This window comes from Pieris brassicae, chromosome 12, assembly GCF_905147105.1.
Source record: "Pieris brassicae chromosome 12, ilPieBrab1.1, whole genome shotgun sequence".
Taxonomy (NCBI): domain Eukaryota; kingdom Metazoa; phylum Arthropoda; class Insecta; order Lepidoptera; family Pieridae; genus Pieris; species Pieris brassicae.
In genome coordinates, this window is record NC_059676.1 from 10,728,426 (window position 1) to 10,750,268 (window position 21,843).

The 21,843-nt window shown below is 34.5% G+C and overlaps 1 protein-coding gene across 1 annotated transcript in view; it reads left to right on the forward strand.

Moving 5' to 3' along the window:
- The window catches only part of LOC123717192, a 119,749-nt gene extending 99,823 nt beyond the window's left edge, over positions 1-19,926 (forward strand). Inside the window, exons 3-16 of the mRNA XM_045673071.1 lie at positions 7,927-8,074; positions 8,737-8,804; positions 9,165-9,312; positions 9,635-9,747; positions 10,016-10,130; positions 10,451-10,578; positions 11,968-12,083; positions 12,619-12,728; positions 14,281-14,417; positions 14,755-14,847; positions 15,281-15,403; positions 15,562-15,684; positions 16,422-16,529; positions 17,129-19,926. Coding sequence (XP_045529027.1) covers positions 7,927-8,074; positions 8,737-8,804; positions 9,165-9,312; positions 9,635-9,747; positions 10,016-10,130; positions 10,451-10,578; positions 11,968-12,083; positions 12,619-12,728; positions 14,281-14,417; positions 14,755-14,847; positions 15,281-15,403; positions 15,562-15,684; positions 16,422-16,529; positions 17,129-17,226 — 1,628 coding nt within the window. The 3' untranslated portion in view covers positions 17,227-19,926. The remainder of the gene's footprint in view (positions 1-7,926; positions 8,075-8,736; positions 8,805-9,164; positions 9,313-9,634; positions 9,748-10,015; positions 10,131-10,450; positions 10,579-11,967; positions 12,084-12,618; positions 12,729-14,280; positions 14,418-14,754; positions 14,848-15,280; positions 15,404-15,561; positions 15,685-16,421; positions 16,530-17,128) is intronic.
- Positions 19,927-21,843: the final 1,917 nt, after the last annotated feature.

Consider the following 21,843-nt stretch of genomic DNA (forward strand, 5'->3'; position numbering starts at 1 on the left):
TACATAGGGAGTAGGAGATAGACATATCTTCTCCTATTTACTCCGTCAATGCCGATGATTCTTTGGTTAACACTAGGCAGTGCAAAGTTCATCACATAAAAAATGTGACTTATGACCGCGGGCACTCCTCTAACGTATGATTTAGATTAATGTATAAGTATTACAAATAAGTACATTTTTAGTAGGAGATAACCTGAGCCTTCAAGAAAAGAGCGTACCAGTTCTTAAAAGGCCGTCAAAGCAACCGCGAGTTCTCTGGCATTGAGTGGTCATGGGCGGCGGTATTACTTAACCTCCTACAGGTCGTCTCCAGTATTAGGTTAGCCTCCTGCCAAGTCCTCTCCCCCAGTTATATGTAAAAAGATATCTCTAATTGTGAAACAAGACATATAAACTAAACCATTGTTTGCCTATTCTCTCTTTACTCACTAACGTCGTTATTTTTCAGACGAAGACAATCGCTTCTTTGATAGACAATTAATACATGTAATAGACAGTTAAACTCTCTAAATGAAATAATAAAGTATCAAAATTGTAATTCGCAGTACACGACAGGTAACCACAGGTGTTACCACGAGACAATTTCCAATATATTAACTAGATCTGGTTTATATGCTTGTTTGTAAATCGACCCTTAAACGGCGAGTTATTTTATAATTTGAATGGAGTCGGAAATTGCTTTGGGGTATGTTGTCTCAGATATTTAAATTTGAGAGGGTCATATATACTATCCGTTATCAGCTATATTTAGGAACCAGTGAATGCATATTATGTTGACAGTGGTCGACGTGGGATCGCATTATGCAATTGAACTTGTCAAATACAATTGTCGTAAGCATTAAAGCATTAAGTCAAGTGCGTCTGAGACGTCAGTAACAAAACAGAAGCAGTTTTAACAGAGATCATATAATTCATTTGTTTACAAAAGCTTGCCAACGCTCGGCACATACATAGAATGCAAAATTTTATGTGATTAGAACTTCAAAAATTAATAAAGGTAAAAAAATTGATTTCAAAGTGTGAGGCGAGGTATGGATAATGGTATCTAGCTCGTATACCAGAATGATAAGGGGGGATGATGGGATGTCTGACGTTGTCTAGAGGGTACACGAAATTTTAATTTAACATTGTGAGTAAATCAGCAGTCTGGACTGATTTGTTGTCTAAAGAAAATAAATGAAACAGTCGCCAGAGAGAAATGTATCTGTCTCAGAGTGTAAATAATAATAATAATAAAGCCCGTTTAATTTCCAATCATGACAAAAAAGATAATATACAGTTTAGACGTTTCTACATTTTATATATTACTTTATTTATCCTATATATCCTATATCTTGGCTAAATTAAGTACAGTCGACCGGAACTCCTTAGCGGGTAAAGGCCTTTTCCAACTGACTCTGTTCATGGCTTTCTTTCTTCATTCGCTTCCTGTTACCGCTTCTATTTCTTCCATCTTTATTTGGGGCGCCCTCTTCTCCCTCTTCTCCTTGGTTCTTTCCATCGTCCCAAAGTGTAGGGACTTATAAAAAAAATTCTTAGAACTCGTAAACTTTTGAAAGGTGTCTTTTCAAATGTAGTTGGTTTCAAAAAAGATTTTTGAATAAATGTTAAGATAAATTAAGAGGCAGAAGAGAAATGTTCAAAAAGAAGATTCTTAAATAATAGCCTGAGCTTGTCTGATATCAAGAGGTTCCAAAGCATGATACTTACAGTAAAGGATTTACTATTTTTACTGAATATAATTGAGAACAATTATAAGGAAATAAACAACCACCATGTGGAGTTTTTGTACCCCAAGCTGACATCAGCGATACGGATATTGAGAGAACTCTATCTAACTTGTATACGAAAAAGTCAGAATCGCTTTAACAAGTTACAGGGTATCGGGCAGGCTGTCCGTTGTAAGGAGAAACTATTGAGTTTTGTTTCAAAACTTAAATATTCCAGTAAATTAATATAATAATAAACGTTCGAAGTCCATTATTAACCAATCGACCTTTAATCAAGTCTGCGGATATAAAAATAATATTAATCGCTAAGTACGCCTGGCCTTTTGAGCTGAAACATCGCAGACAAAATCTCGCGGAGTTATAAATATGAATTCATTCACACCGCTGTGTTGTATTTAATTATGAAAAGCCGAATTTTATAATTATGTATTCATTATTTGAAGAACAATCGCATGTTTTTCCATATTTGAACCGATTAAAGGATTACCAAAATCGGCTTAGCGAGTCGGGCGGAAATTAAAAAATATAAGACGGTTTTGTTTTTTCATAACGATCCCTTTAGAATTGATGCAAGCACGTTTTTAATCCTACTTTAGAGAGAGTGTTATGAGTAGGTCTGTTTATGGCTGAGATTTGTTTTAATATTGATTTCGGCGTTAAGGTTGCGGAAAATAGCGGTTTAGTTTACCTATCTATGTCAAAATTAATCGTAAGCTATGGAGTGGAGTGTTTTTGGAATGCTTGATGGTCAAAGGCATTAGTTACGTAAGTTAGGTGTTATTGTATTTAGTAAGGCAACGCTGGTAATAAAAGGAAACGGATAAAAATAATGCGTTATTATACAACAAATATACAACATTAAAATACGTAAATGTACTTAGGACGGAAAATTGTCGAAAGACGTCATAGCAGGGTATCCCAGAGATGGCAGAAGAAGAGGCCTTCAAAACAGAGATGAGAAGACGATCTACCATAAGGATGGAGAATATCAGCTCGTGAAAGAGCCCAGTGGAAACAAGAAGGCTTGCTGATCTGTGTGTGAAGATGTGTTAAAAAAAATATAGATAAAATGTATGTTAAAGTAATGTAAATATATTTAACTGCATAGTAAATAAAGGCTTTTTGAAATACAAGAGTCACAGTTAACGATAAGCCTCGACGCTGAAGTAACAATTGGAGCTGGAACTTGGAGCATTTTTTCAAACGGTTAGGCCTTCCAGGGTCCAGCTGAGAATTTCGGATTAGGAGTAGACTTCCTCATAAACACGATAATTTAAATAGCTACTAAATGGCTTGCTGTATGAAATAGAAAATTCCAGAACAAGGGCCTCATGCGATATCAATCGATAATTATCCTCGTAACATGTGTCTAACGATTTCCGGCATTCAGATAAGGATCTATCATTATTTGAAAGCTTTTTATGGACTATTAAGGCAAGTGGTTGCGCGGTTCGTTGATTTGTATGGTTGAAGCGAAAATTTATTTTAAAAAAAGTATTTTTATATGTTAATATTTTTTTATTCCAATAAAATCCGAAGGAAATTTTTTACAATAAAACAGATACAAAAATATGTCTTCCCCGTACCATATTACATTTGGAAATTCGGAAATAATAATAAATAAATAAATCAGTGGCGTGTCATCCTGTGCGTGACAAATGCCATCGAAAACCCGGATTCGTCACGATGGTTTCCTTCGTACGAGCGAATGTTAAATGCGCAGACAGTCCATTGGCCGGGCTCGAACTCAATTTTAATGTACAATTATTGACAATAAATAAATTTAAATCGTACATTAAAGTAAAACTGCTTGCTAAGGCGTATTATGATATAAACTAATATATAAACGACCCTAGTGCTATATAAATTATATATATATATATAAATTGCTCTAGTATACACAGGTAACACGACTGAATCCCTCAGCTGCATTTCCAGACTTCGGGGCAATCGTCAACATCCTCAACTGTTTTAATGTAAAGTGGGAACAAACCGTGATCCATGTGGTATCAAATTATTTTGGTATAATTAGTATTATTATTATTTTCTTATGTAGCCAAGTTCACATTTCAAGGATCGTCATGCTCGCTTAAATGTCATTGCTTGTGGCGGCGTCCATGCGTCGGGTTGTCTCTCTCCCTAAAATATGGCGAGGGGGCCGATGACTGGCCATGCGTGATACTCCCGAAAAGGTGCTACTTGTGGTGACTGGTCGAACTTGAATTCGTGTATGCGGTGATGTTAGTTATTTTTGACTATGTATTTGCGTGATGTTACCACGAGAATGTAAGTGCTTGCTCCTATTTCACCATGCCTCCTGCTAATATCATGTGGAACATGGTGTGATGGTTGCAGCCCCTTACAAACGTTGTGTAATACAAAAAAGAGTGGCGGAGAGTTTCTTGCCAGTTCTTCTCTTCCGTACTACGGCCTTGATATGAGAACTGGCAGTAAATGTAATAGTAGAAGCATTTCATATATATTTCGTTTATTGACGTTCATAAGTGTACATTGTGTTACCTATATGAATAAGTGATTTTTTACTTTGACTTTGAACCTGCGACCTCAGAGACGAGAGGCCAACACTGCTCCGGTATTAATAAAAATACCACGATTTACATTCTAGCCTTAAATGTCGAGATTGATTGATACAAAACAAATTTTTAATGAAAAATGACTTGTATGAAAATTTTTCAATTTCAATTATCTACCAATACGGTCCGTTCCGTGGAAAATTAATTACCTTTCAGTTTCATACAATATTCAATCTTATCCTCTTACAAATATAATACATATTTGCATATAAGATTGCTGTTCGTAGCTATCTCGCTCCCGTCTATGTAAAATGCTTGGTGCAAAAGAGACGGAGACAACTCATTACCTCGCAATGAAAACCAATATTATAGGTCAGTTCAATACAGAAGTGATTAAATATGCTTTTCACGTGACTATATGACTAACTAGCTTTTGACAGCGGCTTTACTCACGGCTTAACCGCCCTGAGAAGACTCAGAAGATTGGCTAATCACTCTGGGACTTTTTCAAACTCAAAATAACTGTATTCATATAGGTTAACAAGTACAGTTATGAACGACAGAAAAGAAGGTAATTTATTATAACTTTACATTTATTACCAGTTCATAAGACAAAAGCGGGCGAGAAGAACTGGCAAGAAACTCTCCACTCCTCCACTCTTTTTCACTCCACTCTTTTTAATCGCCAAGTTGTTTGTACTAGAGCAAATCAATCCCAAGGATTAGGATAATTTAAATATTCGTCAAATGTATAAACAGCTTTATTGATTAATTTACGTTTAACAAGGGGTTTTAATTTATTTAGTTATAATTCTGTAATTTCGCTTGGGAGTTTGTTGTAAAAACGAAAACAATTTCCATATAAGGAGTGGTTTCGAAGTCATCTCTCTCTCTTCAGTAGCTCATGTGTGAGCGTCGTGGTCAGCAAGGAAACATCTGGAGCAGACAATGTCAAATCTTATTGAAAGAACGGTTTTCAATGTTCAAGTTCTGTATTAAAACTACGAGGTGTTTGGGAACTCCCATCTCAAGTAGAACCTTTCACTGTCACCTTAAAATAGTGGTGGGCTACTAATAAGGAAAACCTAAAACCATATTTGGATAGTTATATAGGAATCATCAGTCAGAATCAATCAATCAGAACGAGTCCTAAATTTAGTCTTTGAAGACGCACATATTTCAATTAATGGGCAAGCATAACTCCTACTAGCGACATCAATGACGCAGGGATGTCATTGTTTTATTCTGATGGTAGACTTCGACGCAGCAAAAAAATTAAGAACGCATTATAGGTCATTATTGTTATCTCAAAACAGAGAGAGATGGAGCCAATTGGAGGAGGCTTATACTCAATATGGGGTCCTTGAAAAAAAATAATGTATATTTATATATATATATGTTTGTTGTGTGTTTGTGATTTTGTAAACTTTTCAAGGAATAAATGAGGCTTAATTATTATTATTACATAGTAAACCCCCTTATAACGAATTTCCGTATTACGCCAATTCAGTAACGTTATATATAACATGGGTGCTTCCATATGACGCGGTGACCGCATATGATATATTTATGTATTGTGACATTTATAATGATTTGTTATATAATGATAGTTTGGTCCTTAATATTCGATTTAAACCCCCTTTAACGAAAACGTGATTTATTTGTACATAACGTTATATTGTGTCATAGAAGCGCGTTATGCGAGACCTACAACGCGTTTTCTATAACGCAGAACCAACCCCTGTTTTAGGAGAGATTTCTGTATATATAAAAAAAAACTTTATTGACACGATATCGAAGGGATATTTTTGTACCTACATACATACATGCCAATATAGTATGAATATTTTGAATTTATTGAATAGAAACAAAACACTATCGCACTATCGAAACTTAGTAATACGAGAAATTAAGAAATCAAAGCTTAAAAAGGGTTATTATACTATCAAGTAGAAACCGCAAAACCCCCAGTTGTGGTTCAATGAACCGCATAAACAGACATTCATTTGTGTCTGGATCTGAACCGCGCGCCACCTGGCGTTCAACAAAGAGCGGAAAACAATCGCTCTTATTACGTATTCGTGTGGTGCAAGTTTATGGTGGAATGCGATTTAATATTTTTATGTTCGCTCTCTTTTGTAACTTTGGTACTATCAGTCGCGCTACAACTGGTCTGGGCCTCAGATATCTGTGTCTGTTTCATGATTAATTGCCAATCTAATAGGCAAATTGGTGATCAGGCTCCTGTGCCCTACACAATCGACTTGTTTGGTTGAAAGCTAGCCGGTTTCCTCACGATATTTTCCTATGATTTCACGATATGAGAAATGCGCACATGAAAAAAACTGCCGGGAATCGTCTTACGTACTGTCCAAGAATTCAAGTCAATTATTGATGAAGACGAGAGGACAAGAATCTTCATTGCTGTCAGATAATATTTTTTTACGCGTTACAATTTTTATATGCAATTAACGTGTTTTACACTTTTTATTACAAATTAAAATTGTATAAATTCTTAATGACATACCCATAAATGATGCACATCGTGATATAATAGTACCTATTTCAATGGTGTTGATTTCAAATAATTGCCATACTAAAATTATTTGCTGGATTTAGATATACTTACGCAGATATAAGAATATAGTCGAAAATTTGAAAACTACTTTATTTGTATACAAACTTATTATATGTATTCTTTAAAATATTAATATACAATAACTGTATATGTGTCAAATATTAGACTAACCTTATTTCAAAAAAACATGTGTGTGTTTTTATTTATGTACACGCGTTAAAAGTGATTAGTCTTTGGCATAACAAGATTATTTTTTTTATCTTTCTACCTTTGTAGAGAAAAGGTATGTGGAAAGGGAAAGGAAAATATGTGGAAAGGTTTAATGATAAAAAAATATTTCTACATAATTAAAGAAATGCACATTTTTTTATTTTAAAATTTTGACCATGCTCACTTCAGGGTGTCGGCTTTTTGTGACGGTGCGCGCGCGCATCATTTTTCCCTAACGCGGTATTTCAGTTGAATGAGTAAATCTTTTGACTTGTATCACACACGAAAATATTTTTCATAACACATTGATTTTAAATGCAAAAACCTTTGAACAAAACTGCATTGTTCGTACCTAGTTGTTCGGAATATGAACCCTAACCCTAAGTAGGGCCCTGAACGTGAAGAAAGCCCTAGATTTTGTTTTGACGCTAATGAACGTCGAAAACATGTTTTGAACAGACTTGTAAATAAGAATTTTAAATTTAAGTTCTTTGACCGTAGCTCTACTCGCAGTTATATTGTACGTATATAATATATAACGATATGTTACGGCATAGCAGAGCTGTTTTTTTTTTTAAATTTTGGTAATAAATATAACACACAAATATAATCGCATCTTTATATGTATATATAGTCAAAGATAGCATAAATATAATTTTTTAAAGTAGATTAATATAGACAAATACATTTTTGCGATTTATTGATTGTTTTCTGCACAGACAAATGCAGACCTCTTTTAGCTCTCTAACTTAAAAAAACCGAGTGTCTTTAAACAATCTTATGTCAATAACATTCGTCATGATGTTTTGGTATCGTGATTGCGTGTTCTAGAAATTAACACACGTTTATTTATAATTGATTTCACTAATTCCAGGTGGAGGCTGCACCTTCCCAGCGGAATGGACCGGCAGCTGGTTCCAGTCCGGCATACCGTCGCTCATAGATATCAACTCCACCCATATACAGATGAAGGGAGAATGTTCAGAGACTGAGTCCTATGACAAGTTTTTGTTACATGATAGGTGAGTGTAGAATTATGGTACTATAGTTAAAGAGTCTACCAATTATTGAGGGTGTAATGCCGCCTGGTAGTACCGCGTTCAAATCCCGGAAAAATAATTGTTTGGGTTGGTAGAGATAGAATACTAATAGATGACCTATGCCTGGTTGAGGTGGTTATGAGACTTTCAACCCAATTTTATTTAAATTGATTTAGTTATTATTTAGATATTTATAAGGTATAAGTAAGAAAGGAGTGGTTTTAGCGTGCGACTCTCATAATTGAGATCTTAGGTTCGATCCCAGGCTGTGCACTAATGGATTTTTTTCCTACGTGCGCATTTAACATTACTCGAACCGTGAAGCAAAACATCGTGAGGAAACCGGCTTGCCTTAGACAGTTTTAAGTACAGGAAGCTGATCCTCCTTGCCTATTACATTGAGAAATGATCATGAAACAGATACAGGAATCTGAGGCCTAGACCTAAAAAAATTATAGTGCCACTGGTTTATAAATAAAACAAAAGCTAATATTTCTGTAAGGTATAATAAGGTTTATAAATATATTTTTAACAATTTTTTTTTACTTCTCAGTCTATACTTTTACATATTACGCAATGCGAAATACGACTTTAGTTCTGATATATCATATTTGTAATACATTATTGTTGTGTATCTATTTCAGGACCTTTGACTGCTACAGGTGTATGGTGATACACGAAAAGCACAAATATGTTCTCCAGTACAAAGAAAGTAAGTTAAATGAATACAATGTCTGTATACGTAAATCGATATAATATAATAAATATGTGTATTTGTAACTAAAATATGTCTCAGATATCAATTGTATATATAGAAAATTATAACAAATTGAAACAGTTTGGTCCCTGTGTACCTTTTAATGCTGGTAACATTTTCTTGCTGTATTGGCATACATGTTAATTGAACGAGAAAGCTCTGGTGTCACTGGGAAATTGGTTGTAATCTTCAATTTATGAATTTTTAATTGTTACTAAGTTAAGAATATTGTAAATACTGTATAAATAATTATGATAGAACGTATCCGCCAAAAGCCAATAACGTCCATCTGAAACTTGTTTTGCTTAATTTCAGCTTACTGCAGTCAAAAAAACTCGCTGTCATCAATATGCGACGAGATCAGCGGTGATGCTCCTCTCTACTCCATGTTCCGCAAGGATCCAGCCGCTGTTCCGCAGCCCTGTCCTTTTAGGCCGGCGCCATTTACATTCACTTATAATCGGTGAGATTATTTAGCTTATTTTCGTTCGTTGGAACCTATCTTCTAACTATGTGTGAATAATATATTTTACTATGTGATAAACACTTGCGAAGCCCCAAGCAGAATACTACAATTCTCATCTAATCCAAAAGGTGAATGGCACTTTTTTGTAATGTACTTAATGGCAGGAATGAACCAAGAACCTGGTAGTCTAAAACAAATCGATTTAAAATCAAGCGCTGTCTAACTATTCCTGATAACGTTTTCACAGAACTCATAATTCGTCATTTTTATATTAACTGAAAAAAATTAACTATGTATAATTGTAATTATGTATTTTCAGTGGTTCCGGTGACTGCGTGTATCCGCCATCACGAGCGGAGTCGTGTACTGACGATTCAAGACTGCTTCTGAGATACATGGCATGTCCCGATGTGCCTGGTACCGAGAGTAATGGTGAGCACCATCATCATATTCTATGTGGAAGCTATACATTGAAGTATTTCCGAACCCATTCCACTTAGGGCCCTCCAGAAAAGAGCGTACCAATTCCTAAAATGCCGCGGTATCACTTAACATCGAGTCTATCGGGCCTACTGCCAGTTTGCCTTTTGTTCTATAAAAAAAGCAGTACTTATATACGTAAAGATGGATTTTACGTTATCGAAATAATATAATAATATTATTAATAGAATAATAGTATAATTTGTAACGCTATTTCCAGTTGAAGAGCTGGTCTGCCTGGCCACATGGAAGGAAGGTTCCACGAGATACCTAGTCGGGCAGATCTCTCAAGTGCAGAGACGGAACTCTATCGCCTCTGATGAAGATACTTATCGGTATGTTTGTTGTGTATTTAAAAAGAAGTATAAGGAAATTGTAAAAAAATCTGCTGCTTGATCCTTATTAAGGACAACTTAATATTAATATAGTTTCCAGTTATTTTAACTGACAATAAATTAACGCTTTACATTACTGGACAGCCATACATATTATTTAGTTAAATGGGAAGCAAAAAGCTTTTACTGCTGAGCTTTATAAATTAAAGCTCATAGAAAATAAAAATATCCAATTTGCACTTAATTCTTCCTTGGATTTAAAACATCTTATCGCAAACTATTTATTAGTATTGAATTATTAGTATTGAAATGTATTCCAGATGCTTCATCTATAAAGGCCTCCATGGTGAAAAAAGTACTTCCTACGACATAGCCCAATCTGGTGACGCCACCTGCAATGGCCTGTCCTCGCCGACCGACGGCAGCAGAACTATGAAACTTACTACGAGTATGTATAAATCTATGTGAAATAATATTTATTTATTTACACTTCGTTACTATAATAACCAAAATTATACATATAAAAAAGCGGGTTACATAAGTCATTAGGCAACGGGCGGTCTTATCGCTAACAAGCGATTTCTTCCAAGCAATCCTAAAAATATGGGAGAATAAAGAAAAATAAACATCTACAGAGGGTAAAGTATATGTAACTAAAATTAAATAAAGTAAAAATAATATGTATAAATAAAAATGTAAAAGCTAATCCAAATGTTAATTAATATAGCTAATTACGAAGCAGTAGAAGATTTTTAAATAAATTTATAGAATGAGCTTGTCTGATATGAATTGATAGGGAATGCCATAGCAGGACAGTAATGGAGGAGAGAAAAAATTCAGTTTTATGAGTAAGATTTGTTTCAAGAATAAGATAGTCGAAGGAACGCAAGTCAAAACTACCGGCAGAGTGGAACATAAAAGTAAATAGGAGTTTTAGGATTAAAAAGAACTTTAAAGAGAAGTTGTAAAATGTGCAACTAACGGCGCTATAGAAATATGGTCAAATTTATAAAGTCAAAATTATTATTTTTTATATCAAAGACTTATTTATTAAGTAAATAGTCTTAAATCTACATTTTAGTACATACCTTTTCAGTTCGAGAACCTGTGTTAGGGATGAACGCTCTTTCCTAAATGTAATCTACTGAACAAAGTTCCTAAAAAACAATACAGTGTAGGTACTTAAATAGGTATCAATTAAATAACATACTTTAAAAACGGCATACTTAAAAAAAACTTATTTGGCGAAAGTTGATATTAAATCAAAATAACTAAACAAGTAGGGTAGTTAAAAATTAAACACAACGATTGCATATCGTCTTTTTTATGAATCTGATGCAAATATTTTGTAAGCGCTCTAAACTTTCGAGCTGGATTACACACATCTGTATAATCAAGAATAGACAGTTAAAGAGAAATTTTATACACATTTTAAAAAACTTTTTCGTTATTGGAGCTTACAAAGTTAATACATATGGTAATGGTTTTGTGTTTCGAATTACTAGCAAAATACTTTACTATGTTTGTAGGTTTTATTTTTTTCATACTATGCAACTTAACATTATATAAGTAATAAAGATAAATTTAATATACAATATGTTGTTATATAATTTATTAAACCTGTTCCTAGTTTTTGAATTGAATTAAAAAATCGGTTTGCCAAGAATACACTTATAACGCGGTCCTTAGAAGGAAGGTTACTGTTTAGCTCCATATAATTAATTACTAGTTCAAATATTTATTTATTGACTTTCATCAATTATGTATTTAAATAAATATATTTTATGTGATATGGTGTATATTTGAAAATTTAAAATTATTGATATTTTATTTACAGGTGATGATGAGCACAACCGCTGTCATTTCCCCGGATGGATAGTGGAGCACCACAAGTGGTTCAGTCTCGACCACACCCATCAGTACCACTTTACTACTAAGAATGCAACTCTCAAGGTGAGATTTGTGTTGTCACGTTTGCTTGTTAATTTAATGGGTTGTGGTTCGATTATTAGCAAAATTAAATATTATGGGACATAGGACATAAAAATGTCTATTTTTGTTTTGTCTTATCAATTTTTTAAATTTATTTATAAGTAATCTCTACATCAAAGACATTATTTAGCCTAACTTAAGACTTATAAGTAATTAAAAACTAACCTAATTTACTAAAAAGTGATATTTAACATAAGAAAGTGTCCATTAACACTACTTATACTAATAAGCGGTAGACTTAATGTTCTTGTGTACTATTTTATTTCACTTCTCAGCGTTTAGCACTTTACACTAACGTGCACTAACACTAAATCGAAGTCGAGTTGAATAGCCTCGTCATTTTCGTGATGCTGGAGCCTTTGTTCACGGGCTCCAGCAATCTTTTTGATTATTGTACTACAATCTACGATCTAATTGAATTAAATTGACAATTGACATACATAGATTACAAATACATAAGGCAAATAACAACGGTACATGTGTGTTTTTTTTCCAGATAATGAACTCGGACGGTTCATTCGAAGAGAAGCGTTTGGTGTGTCATTCGATTTTGGAGCAGAAAGACAAGAAGCATATAAAACTGGTCGCGCACGTAACTAGGGGATGGTATGTATTGAGAATCGACTCCCTAATGCAGTCAAATGTATGAAAAAGGCGGAAATGACGTGTTTGTTTCATTATCCCGGTACAGTAAGGTCGGTGATCTGCCTATTAGTAACGCATTTAGGGTTAGAACACATACAGTTATTTAAACCAACACTGATAAATATTTTTTTTTTATATTTATTGAAGTTATTTTAGCCACTTTGGTCATATTTGAATAGTCTTGACAAGCTGTTAATATTAAGTAAACACTTGTTAAACAGATTGAATCTATGTATTATATAAACTTATAATTACACGGTCACCGTGACCACGCACGCTGTTAAGCACGCGAAACGTCGAAAAAAAATTTAAAATTATGTAAATAATTATAAGTTTATAATAATGTTACGAGCTAGGGGATCGGATAGAAAATGCCGTGGATTTCTTCAAGGGTTTATTTCTTGAAAAATCAATTAGGAATTTATGGGCACAAATTAATTGCAGAGATGCACTTATAACACACAAAAACTTCACTTATGCACACTTCACACAGTACTTTATCACTTGTAATCACTTTATTCGCACTTTATCGCTTCGGTGTTTCTCTCGTGTAATCGCATTCCAAACTAAAGGCGACTAGTCGCGTTTCGGCTCGCTTATATATCCCTGGGAATAATTCTAAACAATATTCGAGAACTTTCTAGGCGGGCTTGCTACTGAGTAGCGATTGCACAATTCTAGAACGTCCGCACTCTTTGTCTCTTTCGCACGTTGCTCCGTCCTTGTCGTACGGCGTTCTAGAGTGCTCAGTCTAGTTTCGAGAAAGTTCTGATCTTCTCTCTCTCTCTCTCTCTCGTATCATTTCGTCCTTGTCTCACACCTAGAAAGTTTGGTCTAGAATATTCCTTCGTCAAAGGGGTATACCTAGGCCTGAAAACGCCTGAAAACGGGTCTCCTGAAAACTGCACCACTCTACTACACATGTTCTGAAACCGACTGAAAAAAGGTTTCAGCTTCCTGAAAACTAGGGTAACATTATGAAAATTACAATTTTCTAATATGTGATTGACCCTCTCCTGAAACGGTCAGAAATCATATTATAGCCTGCTGAAAAGTTCTCTAACTAGTGGAAAAATCTAGAAACATTGCAGTCGACCCGTCTTCGTAACAATAATAATACATAGCTTCAATCCGTTTAAAAAGTGTTTTCTTAATGTGTAACAGCTATGTTAACAAAAGACAATACTAAGCTGGTAATGGTAGGGAGCTGTGATGGTAGAAGAAGTCGGAGGCGAAATGGATATCCCTAATCCACTGAGACAAGCTGAGGTTAGAGCGATGTGGAAGCCGCAAGTCGACGTATCGGTTACGTCAGGCACGACCAACTGACAACACATAAACATGGCGATTACAAAGAGTGGCGGAGAGTTTATTGCCAGTTCCTCTCTTCCGTTCTACGCCATTGATATGAAAAACTGGCATTAAATGTAAAATTGGCAGCAATTCATATACAACAAAGAAAATAAGAATTGAAGTTATGTTTTTGGTTTCTTACCTCTTTAACTACTTTCAGTGAATCCGGTCATATTTGCCTCAAGTTCTTCCGTCGTGAGGGTAACGTGTTGGAGTTGCAGCAAGGGTCAAATCTTTGGGAGTCGCCTCAAGACGCCTGCGCAGAGAATACTCAACCGTCGTATATAACGCTTATAAGTAAGATATATCATCTACCTTTTGATCAGGCACTAAGTGATTTTTTTTTACTCTTACTTTATTTATAATTTTAAAAATATGAATCAGAGACCATTTAATGGTTACTTATACCAAAGACGTATCTTAAAATTATAGAGTTTCGTATAAAGAAAAAGAGTACCTATAATAATATTTATTTCTTATCAAATATCCTAAAATAATTCAAATTTATTTAGCAAATTTTGATATATTTGAAACGTCTGTTTTATTTACACTGGCTATGTTTCACTAACACCCCTTTTAAGTTTTTAGTTATCAATAAATTATTAAATGTTAATACGAAAATTGTGTTTTCCAGCGACTTCACTAACACCAATGCGGTGTCCTATCCTCGGCAGATACTCGATCGTGAACTCGCTGGCCGATCGCCGCAGGCGCAGGCAGCAAATTGGTATGAACTCTTTTTCAGCATAATTAAAAATACTTTACTAATAAAAAATTTAATCAATACCATGACGTTGTCTACCTATATTAAGATTTTAATGTATATCATTTTATAGCTCAGTTCTTGATTCGTTGATTTTTACTATTTATTTACTAGAAATAATTATTTTACCATAGATACAGAAAGGCGTCTTACATTAATGCACTATAAATTCTAAATTTGTGCTCGTCTTAATACAGCAATGTTTCTGCCATCACACAGTGGTGGCAAACAAAGGCGCTTATGCAAATGGCGACAAAAACTATGCTTCGTCCTGCTCACTCATGTTGTTACCTTTATTAGCTGTCATAAATCAAGAGCAATATACCTACATGTGAACAACGCGAACGAGAAATCAATAGTTTTCTCTCTTAGTCTATGTTTTTTTTTTAATATTCAGGTGATCCAGATTCAGAAGGTAGTGAAATGTCAGAATGTGTGTCAGGAGATTACGATAGTGCCAGCATTGGATGTGGCGCTGCACAGGATACGATCGAGTTTAAGTCCTCCTGTAGTAGTACTGGTAAGTAGTTTATATTTACTTAATTAATACCTGGAATTAACTCCTGATTAACAAAGTGGATATACCAAAATCTTCATACAATTTTCGTATAAGTTATGTATGGGGTCAAAAATTCTAAATTGTTGACTCGTCTCAATAATACATAAATCTCCTTGCAGTATACACCTGCTACGGCAGCTGGCAAGAGAACGGCCGGGGCTTCCTTGTGGCGGCTCCCGTGTCCCGCTCTTCCTCTCATCCCAGGACGTTCTGCTTCATGTATACCACCAGACCTGCTAATGGTAATATAAATAAATATTAGCTTATTTTGTTTTAATTATAACAATATGTGTATATGAAAGGTGTATGTTTTAAGTAAGTTCCTTGATTTAACTTCTATACAAAGCAATGTGTGTCTTCGATAATGTAGATGCGGACAGAGTGCATAAACATAGTATTTATAATATACCAATGTTTACAATTAATAAGTCTAAACAGACAAACATTACTACGGGAACACAAAACAAAAAATCTCAAATTACAAAACATAGCGCAAAATGCTATAATTATGTTGAACATATTTCCTGTAAGACGGTTTCTTTGACGTTTAACTACGATTTTAAATAAATTATTTGGATTAGCTTGACTTTGATATCACTTGATAAGGATTTCAAAAGTATGAATTCAATATAATTGCTTCAATTTGGTGCGTCATCAGTAATTATTTACTTTTCACACATATTACCCACATCATGACAACATTGTCTATGCTTGAAAACGTAATTTTTATGTACTATTATTTTTGAGGTTTGCTTACTTTTACTGACACGAGGAGGGGAGGGGGGAACAAATTGCAGTAAATCTGCTTACGTAATATTTGAACTTCCCCTTTTGCTATAAAGATATAGATCACAATTTTAATAATTATAAAATATATCTTCGAGTAAACAATAAAACTAATTTAGTTTTTCTGAAATAAAATATCCAAGAATATTTGCCAGGCTTTAAACAGATTTCTGACATATTTATTAAATTCCAGAGACCCGCGGGAGTGAATCAGTGTCTCTTAGCGCCGTGAGCGTGTCTTGCGACAGACGAGCCATTCCCGGACGACATGGCGATAAGGCCTACAACCTCACTTCTAATGGTGAGTAAAGAATATTTATTACTTTAAGGTGTTTATCAAGAATTTTCTGACAAAAACCCGACAAATGGAACTTTTTGTTCTATTCTCTGCGGTGCCGGTCGGCGGTAGATCCCAGCCTTGATTCAAACCTTGTGAGGCGGTCTTGCGTAGTAAGCTAGGCCTGGGCTGAGGCGGCGACATCCTGTGATGTCTTTGTATACATTACACGTAGGTGGCAGAGGCCATTGAGTCCAAGGGAGCAATCTGATCGGAGAGCTTCAAATTCCCTTGTGTCAAGCCAAGTCTGCTACGTGGAATTTCGGACTGGGGTCTAGACTAAATCGACTTCAATTTAACCGCAAGAAGACACAAGTTTGCGCATTTTCCGCTAAAAACCACCGTTTGTCGCTACTCCTCTGAAGAGAGGAGTCTCAGCTATCAGCTGTCCTCAGTGTCGGGAATCTGGCAGTTGACATATTGAAATAAATATCAGTAAATATCGCCCTTCCTGCACATGACGATTATCCCGGAGTTCATGAGTTCGACTCCCAAAGAGATAAATGTTTGGTTGCCGAGTAATAAAGTGTCTGTGTAATATTCTTTCCTATTTATAATTTCAGGTACATGCGAGCAGAGCAGCAAATACAATAGCGTGGCTTTCAAGATGGCGCCGGCGGCTGTTTTGATATTTGCTCTGTCACTGACAGCTCTCAGGTGATACACTGGCGACATCTAGATATGACTTCTCATTCCACTTGGCCTATATTTTATTTGAATTAATTTCAGATTTGATACATCACTTCATTATTTGGCGATAGTTTCTTAGTTTTTTTTTTTGTTTTTTTTAATAATTTTATGGCCTGGTAACGAGACCTTTAAGCCAAAGTTTCTTAGTTAAATGAGTAAACATTTTCTGTAAAAAATATGATTTTGTATTAATAACCTTTAACTTAGAGTTAAATTGTAATTTCAAAGTACCTACACCTATTTAAAAAAAAAACGTTTCGACCAGAAAAATAGAATTGGAATGTTGACCACAGTAATTGGAATTAAATAATTCATAATTAATTAAATATACATTTTTTAGAAATCGTTTTTCTTTAATTATCTGTGAAATGTTCCCAAAATACTTAGTCTAAATTAAAATATAGGCCCAAGTTTATATCAACAACAAAAAAATTAGCGCATCATAATTAGTGTTGCTTTGTGATAAATAAATTTTGGCGGGAAATTTCCAATGTTGCCATTATTGGCGCTAGCAGCTAAGTTCGCGTTATTTATTCTCGGCGAAATAACTAAATGTTTGATTTAAGGGTATACAAATATGTCGTAGTTGTTTTAACTAAATATTGAATTTTAAAACAGCAATTTCCTTAATTCATTGGAATGGCAACTCTTGGAATCTGGTAGAATCGCTACGATATGGGTGTGATTGTAAAATATTTGTTTGACTGTGTCTCCTACTAAGTACGAACGAAATGTAAATATACTATGTTTGCTTATTAAGCTGGTGATTAATCGTAATTATTTAAAATGTGTAATTGCATTAATTAAACCTGAAATGGTATTAATATTTTTTTTTACAATTTTTGTTAAGTTTGGTCACCGCTAAGCTCAAAATCCCTTTAAGTTAAGTAAGAGGGATATTAAAATAGTATGGACGATTAGATTTTGTAACTTGTAGGATATAAAACCATTTTGGAAGATCTAATGTTGCAAAGAGGGTTTTAAGGGTTTCCGTGTGGCTTTTGGGTCATCGTTATTTAGTTTTTCTCTTTGACATAATGTAAAAATACTTAATTTAATATCCTATTGGTTATATTGTCTGGATCTGTCTCCACACGCTTTCGTAATTGTATGTTACATATAAGTTAGATAGATTAATAATAAGAATAAACCCTGTTTTCTTTCGAGGTATATTTCGCAAATTTCAACTAGCGTCGTCTCATTTCCGTCAATACGACACGAGTGAGACGGCAATACTTGTTTAACTACATATTTCTTTCAAATTTTTAAAACATACCTTTTACGTCGTTAACGAGAGAAGAGGGAACAACTTAGGACTTTTTTTTAAATAAAATTTACATGTTTTTTTATTAAACAAATTGACAGCTATTATTTTTTAATATTAGTACGTGAGCTTGTCTCAATTTATATAGAAATTAAAAAATCCCAGTTTATGTTATTCTTGTGTTTTTTTAGAGTAACTTACAAACATGGTAGAAATAGATAAAAAATTGCTGAAACCTTTTTTTTTTCTAATCAACGCTTACTGTTCGCTAATTATAACTCCTGACCAATAGTAGGATTAAATATATTGCTCATAGTTCGAAATTTTATTTGTGATATAAAATATTTAAGATATGTAAATACAAACTAGAATCGAGTTCCTCATTTTATTATTTAACATCTGTACGGTTTGAGCGAGCGTTGAATTTGGATTTTTTGCAAAAACTATCAAGTACTCTAATTGTAATGTATCTCTGTCTTCCAAGCAGCGATATCGATCCAGAATCGCAAGGTAATCCAAAACCTGTTGACGACCACTGCTGGACTTGGGCCTCTTCCCTAAATGTCCTGTGCGAACGGTTTCCCTCCACCCATATATGTCCATCTAGTTGGAAGCCGTAATCTATATTGTAATTGGAGCCGATCACCAAGTTAACTTAATGCAGGTAGTACCGGATCCTTCTCCATTTGGTCGTCAAACGGTCGCTTTGTGTGATGTCAATGAAGAAATGTTTTTACGAGGAACCCAAACTCAAAGCTCCCGAGTGTAGAATAAGAATTATCGATGCTTGCCTAAAATATTTCTAAAAATATAAATAAAACTTAGCCGAGATGACTATTGTAAATAGACTAGTGGGATAATTTGGTAATATTTTGTAAACGTATCACAATTTTTTAAAATACAGGACATTATAAAGATAATAATGTAGGTATGTCGAATTGAATTATAACGAAGTAAATGTACGGAAAGTTTATTTATAATTTTTATCTAAATTTAAGATGTTAAATGCACAATATATGTAATACACTATAGTGAATAGTTGAGAGGCACGATGACAGCAGCTGTCGACGTCGCCGGATGTCAAGTTTGACAGCTCGCTGTCATTGCTCTCTGAAAAGCTTTTTGGAAACTTTAATTTATGTATGAAAATTTAAAAATAATAGACGCCACATTGTGAATAGGTGCACTGACATTGAATGTAAATTATATGTATTGGAATTGTAATTTCGGCTTGTACATATGTTTTTGTTTTTTGGCTACATACATTTCTTTCGTAAACCTTGAAATCTGTTGAGGTTTTGTGCTCCTTTTATGTATTTCTACTGATTGCGCCACGAAATACGATTTGTAACTATTAATGTAAGCCTATTATTATATTTTGATTACTGAAATATATTTAAAAATCAACGTGTTGTTTATTTCTCAGTTTACATAAATAGTTGAACTGACCAAGGAAACCTCGGATTATGCCGGATATCTTTCGCTTGCTTAAACAGTTCCTCGGTGGGTGTGATGACGGTTCACAGGAGTATGTTCCGCAACCACGACTTATTTCCTTTATCAGCCCTGTTCTAGACTTAAGCTGTAACAAGTCGTACCGATGATGTTCGAGATATGTGACATTCCGTATTTTAAAAGCTTGCATAAATTTTCGTGTCGTTACGATTCAAAGTTCAAAGAGCCGTCTTTAACAGTCCTAACCTCACAGCCGTATAATGGCCAGATGTGACTGAGTTAGAACCGAACCGTCAATACTAATATGGCAAGAACATAGTTTTTTTTTTCAGTTTATTAAATGAAGCCATTTCAAATCGAGATTTAAATTCTTGATCGAAATTCCATTTTCATTTCCCATTTCCCTTAGTAATGAGTAGTGGGGATTCTCGGCGACTGCCTCACGTCAAAGTTCCCCAAAAACGTAAAAATCATGGTTGGCCAAACTCCTCTCCCACTCCACTCCTGAAGTGATAGCTCTAACCGTTCCAGAGATAGCTTTCCCAAAATCCTTGCTAATCACTTACTAATCACCACCTTATCAGCTACTATTTCCTGCACGAAATTCCCACTCATTATCTAATTACTTAATGACTCAGTACGAATGCATCGTTATCTACTTTCCTACATTCACTAACCCGATCTATGGCTCTAAAAGAAAAATAGAATAAACTATGTCTAACCTAACCTAACCTACGGGTCTAAGCAAACAACAATAAATATACCTAACCTACATTGACACCATTATCTATAATAATAAAATTAGATGTAAGGGTTACATATTTAAATAAAACATTTTTATTCCAGGTATTATTATTTTATTTATATGTCCATTATATTTCTACACAAATTTACTAGCACCGTATCATTGTTCTCTGAGTCACACGTAAAATTTCTAAGGCAGTCTTCTAATCTCATCCCCCTGAACTTGTAATATATGTATACCAAACAGTACTCTCCGCACACCGCCGATAGGTAATCCTGAACCGTAAGGCTATTGTATCTCCACATGCAACAATTCCTCCTTAAAAATCCTTCTATTGCTTCAATAGATTTACGTCCAAACGAATCAAAGTATTCCCCAACTCTTTCAACGTTTATATGAATAGCCACCCAATGAGACCCCGGCTGTGAATCAGGGTCAAGATTGCATATGATAAGTGCTGGCACCTGAGCATACATCGGCAATCGATTTGAAGGATATACGTTGCTCTGGAGGCTGGGATGTATTCTACGAAGACCAATTTCCACGCTAGAAGCGTGTTCATACTTTAATACGCGTTTACTCCCCTACTCTTTCACTCTTTTACTGACTACATTTATTACTATCAATTCATATTTGTACTTATATGTATATGTATTTAAACACACATAATATGATCTCAACATAAGCAATGAGTCTCTTTGTAAAAAAAGTAATAAAGGTAAATAAAAACCATGTCATATTCGATTACATTATATTTTATTATTCTTAATATCATAATAACTACATAAGTGATTGCTTAACTACTATAATCCACACATACATTTCTGTTCTTATCTATTTCTATAATATTTGAAAACTCTGCGTAAACTACACAGTTAATTGTTTCAGTCAATGCGCTCTCGAATCTTACTTCCATTCTTACACTACCATGGCGTACAAGATTCCAATGCACATTAGAGTTAGCCGACAAGTCAGGTGTTAAATCAAAAGCTAGTAAACAGTACCCATTTGAATATTGCTCCCTCGATATTCCTGTGCCTGGTGCCTGAGTACAGGGTGTGGTATGCGCTAGTAAATACATCGTTTGGAAATGATGGTTGTAACGCTTTTGAAGGTATCTGTTG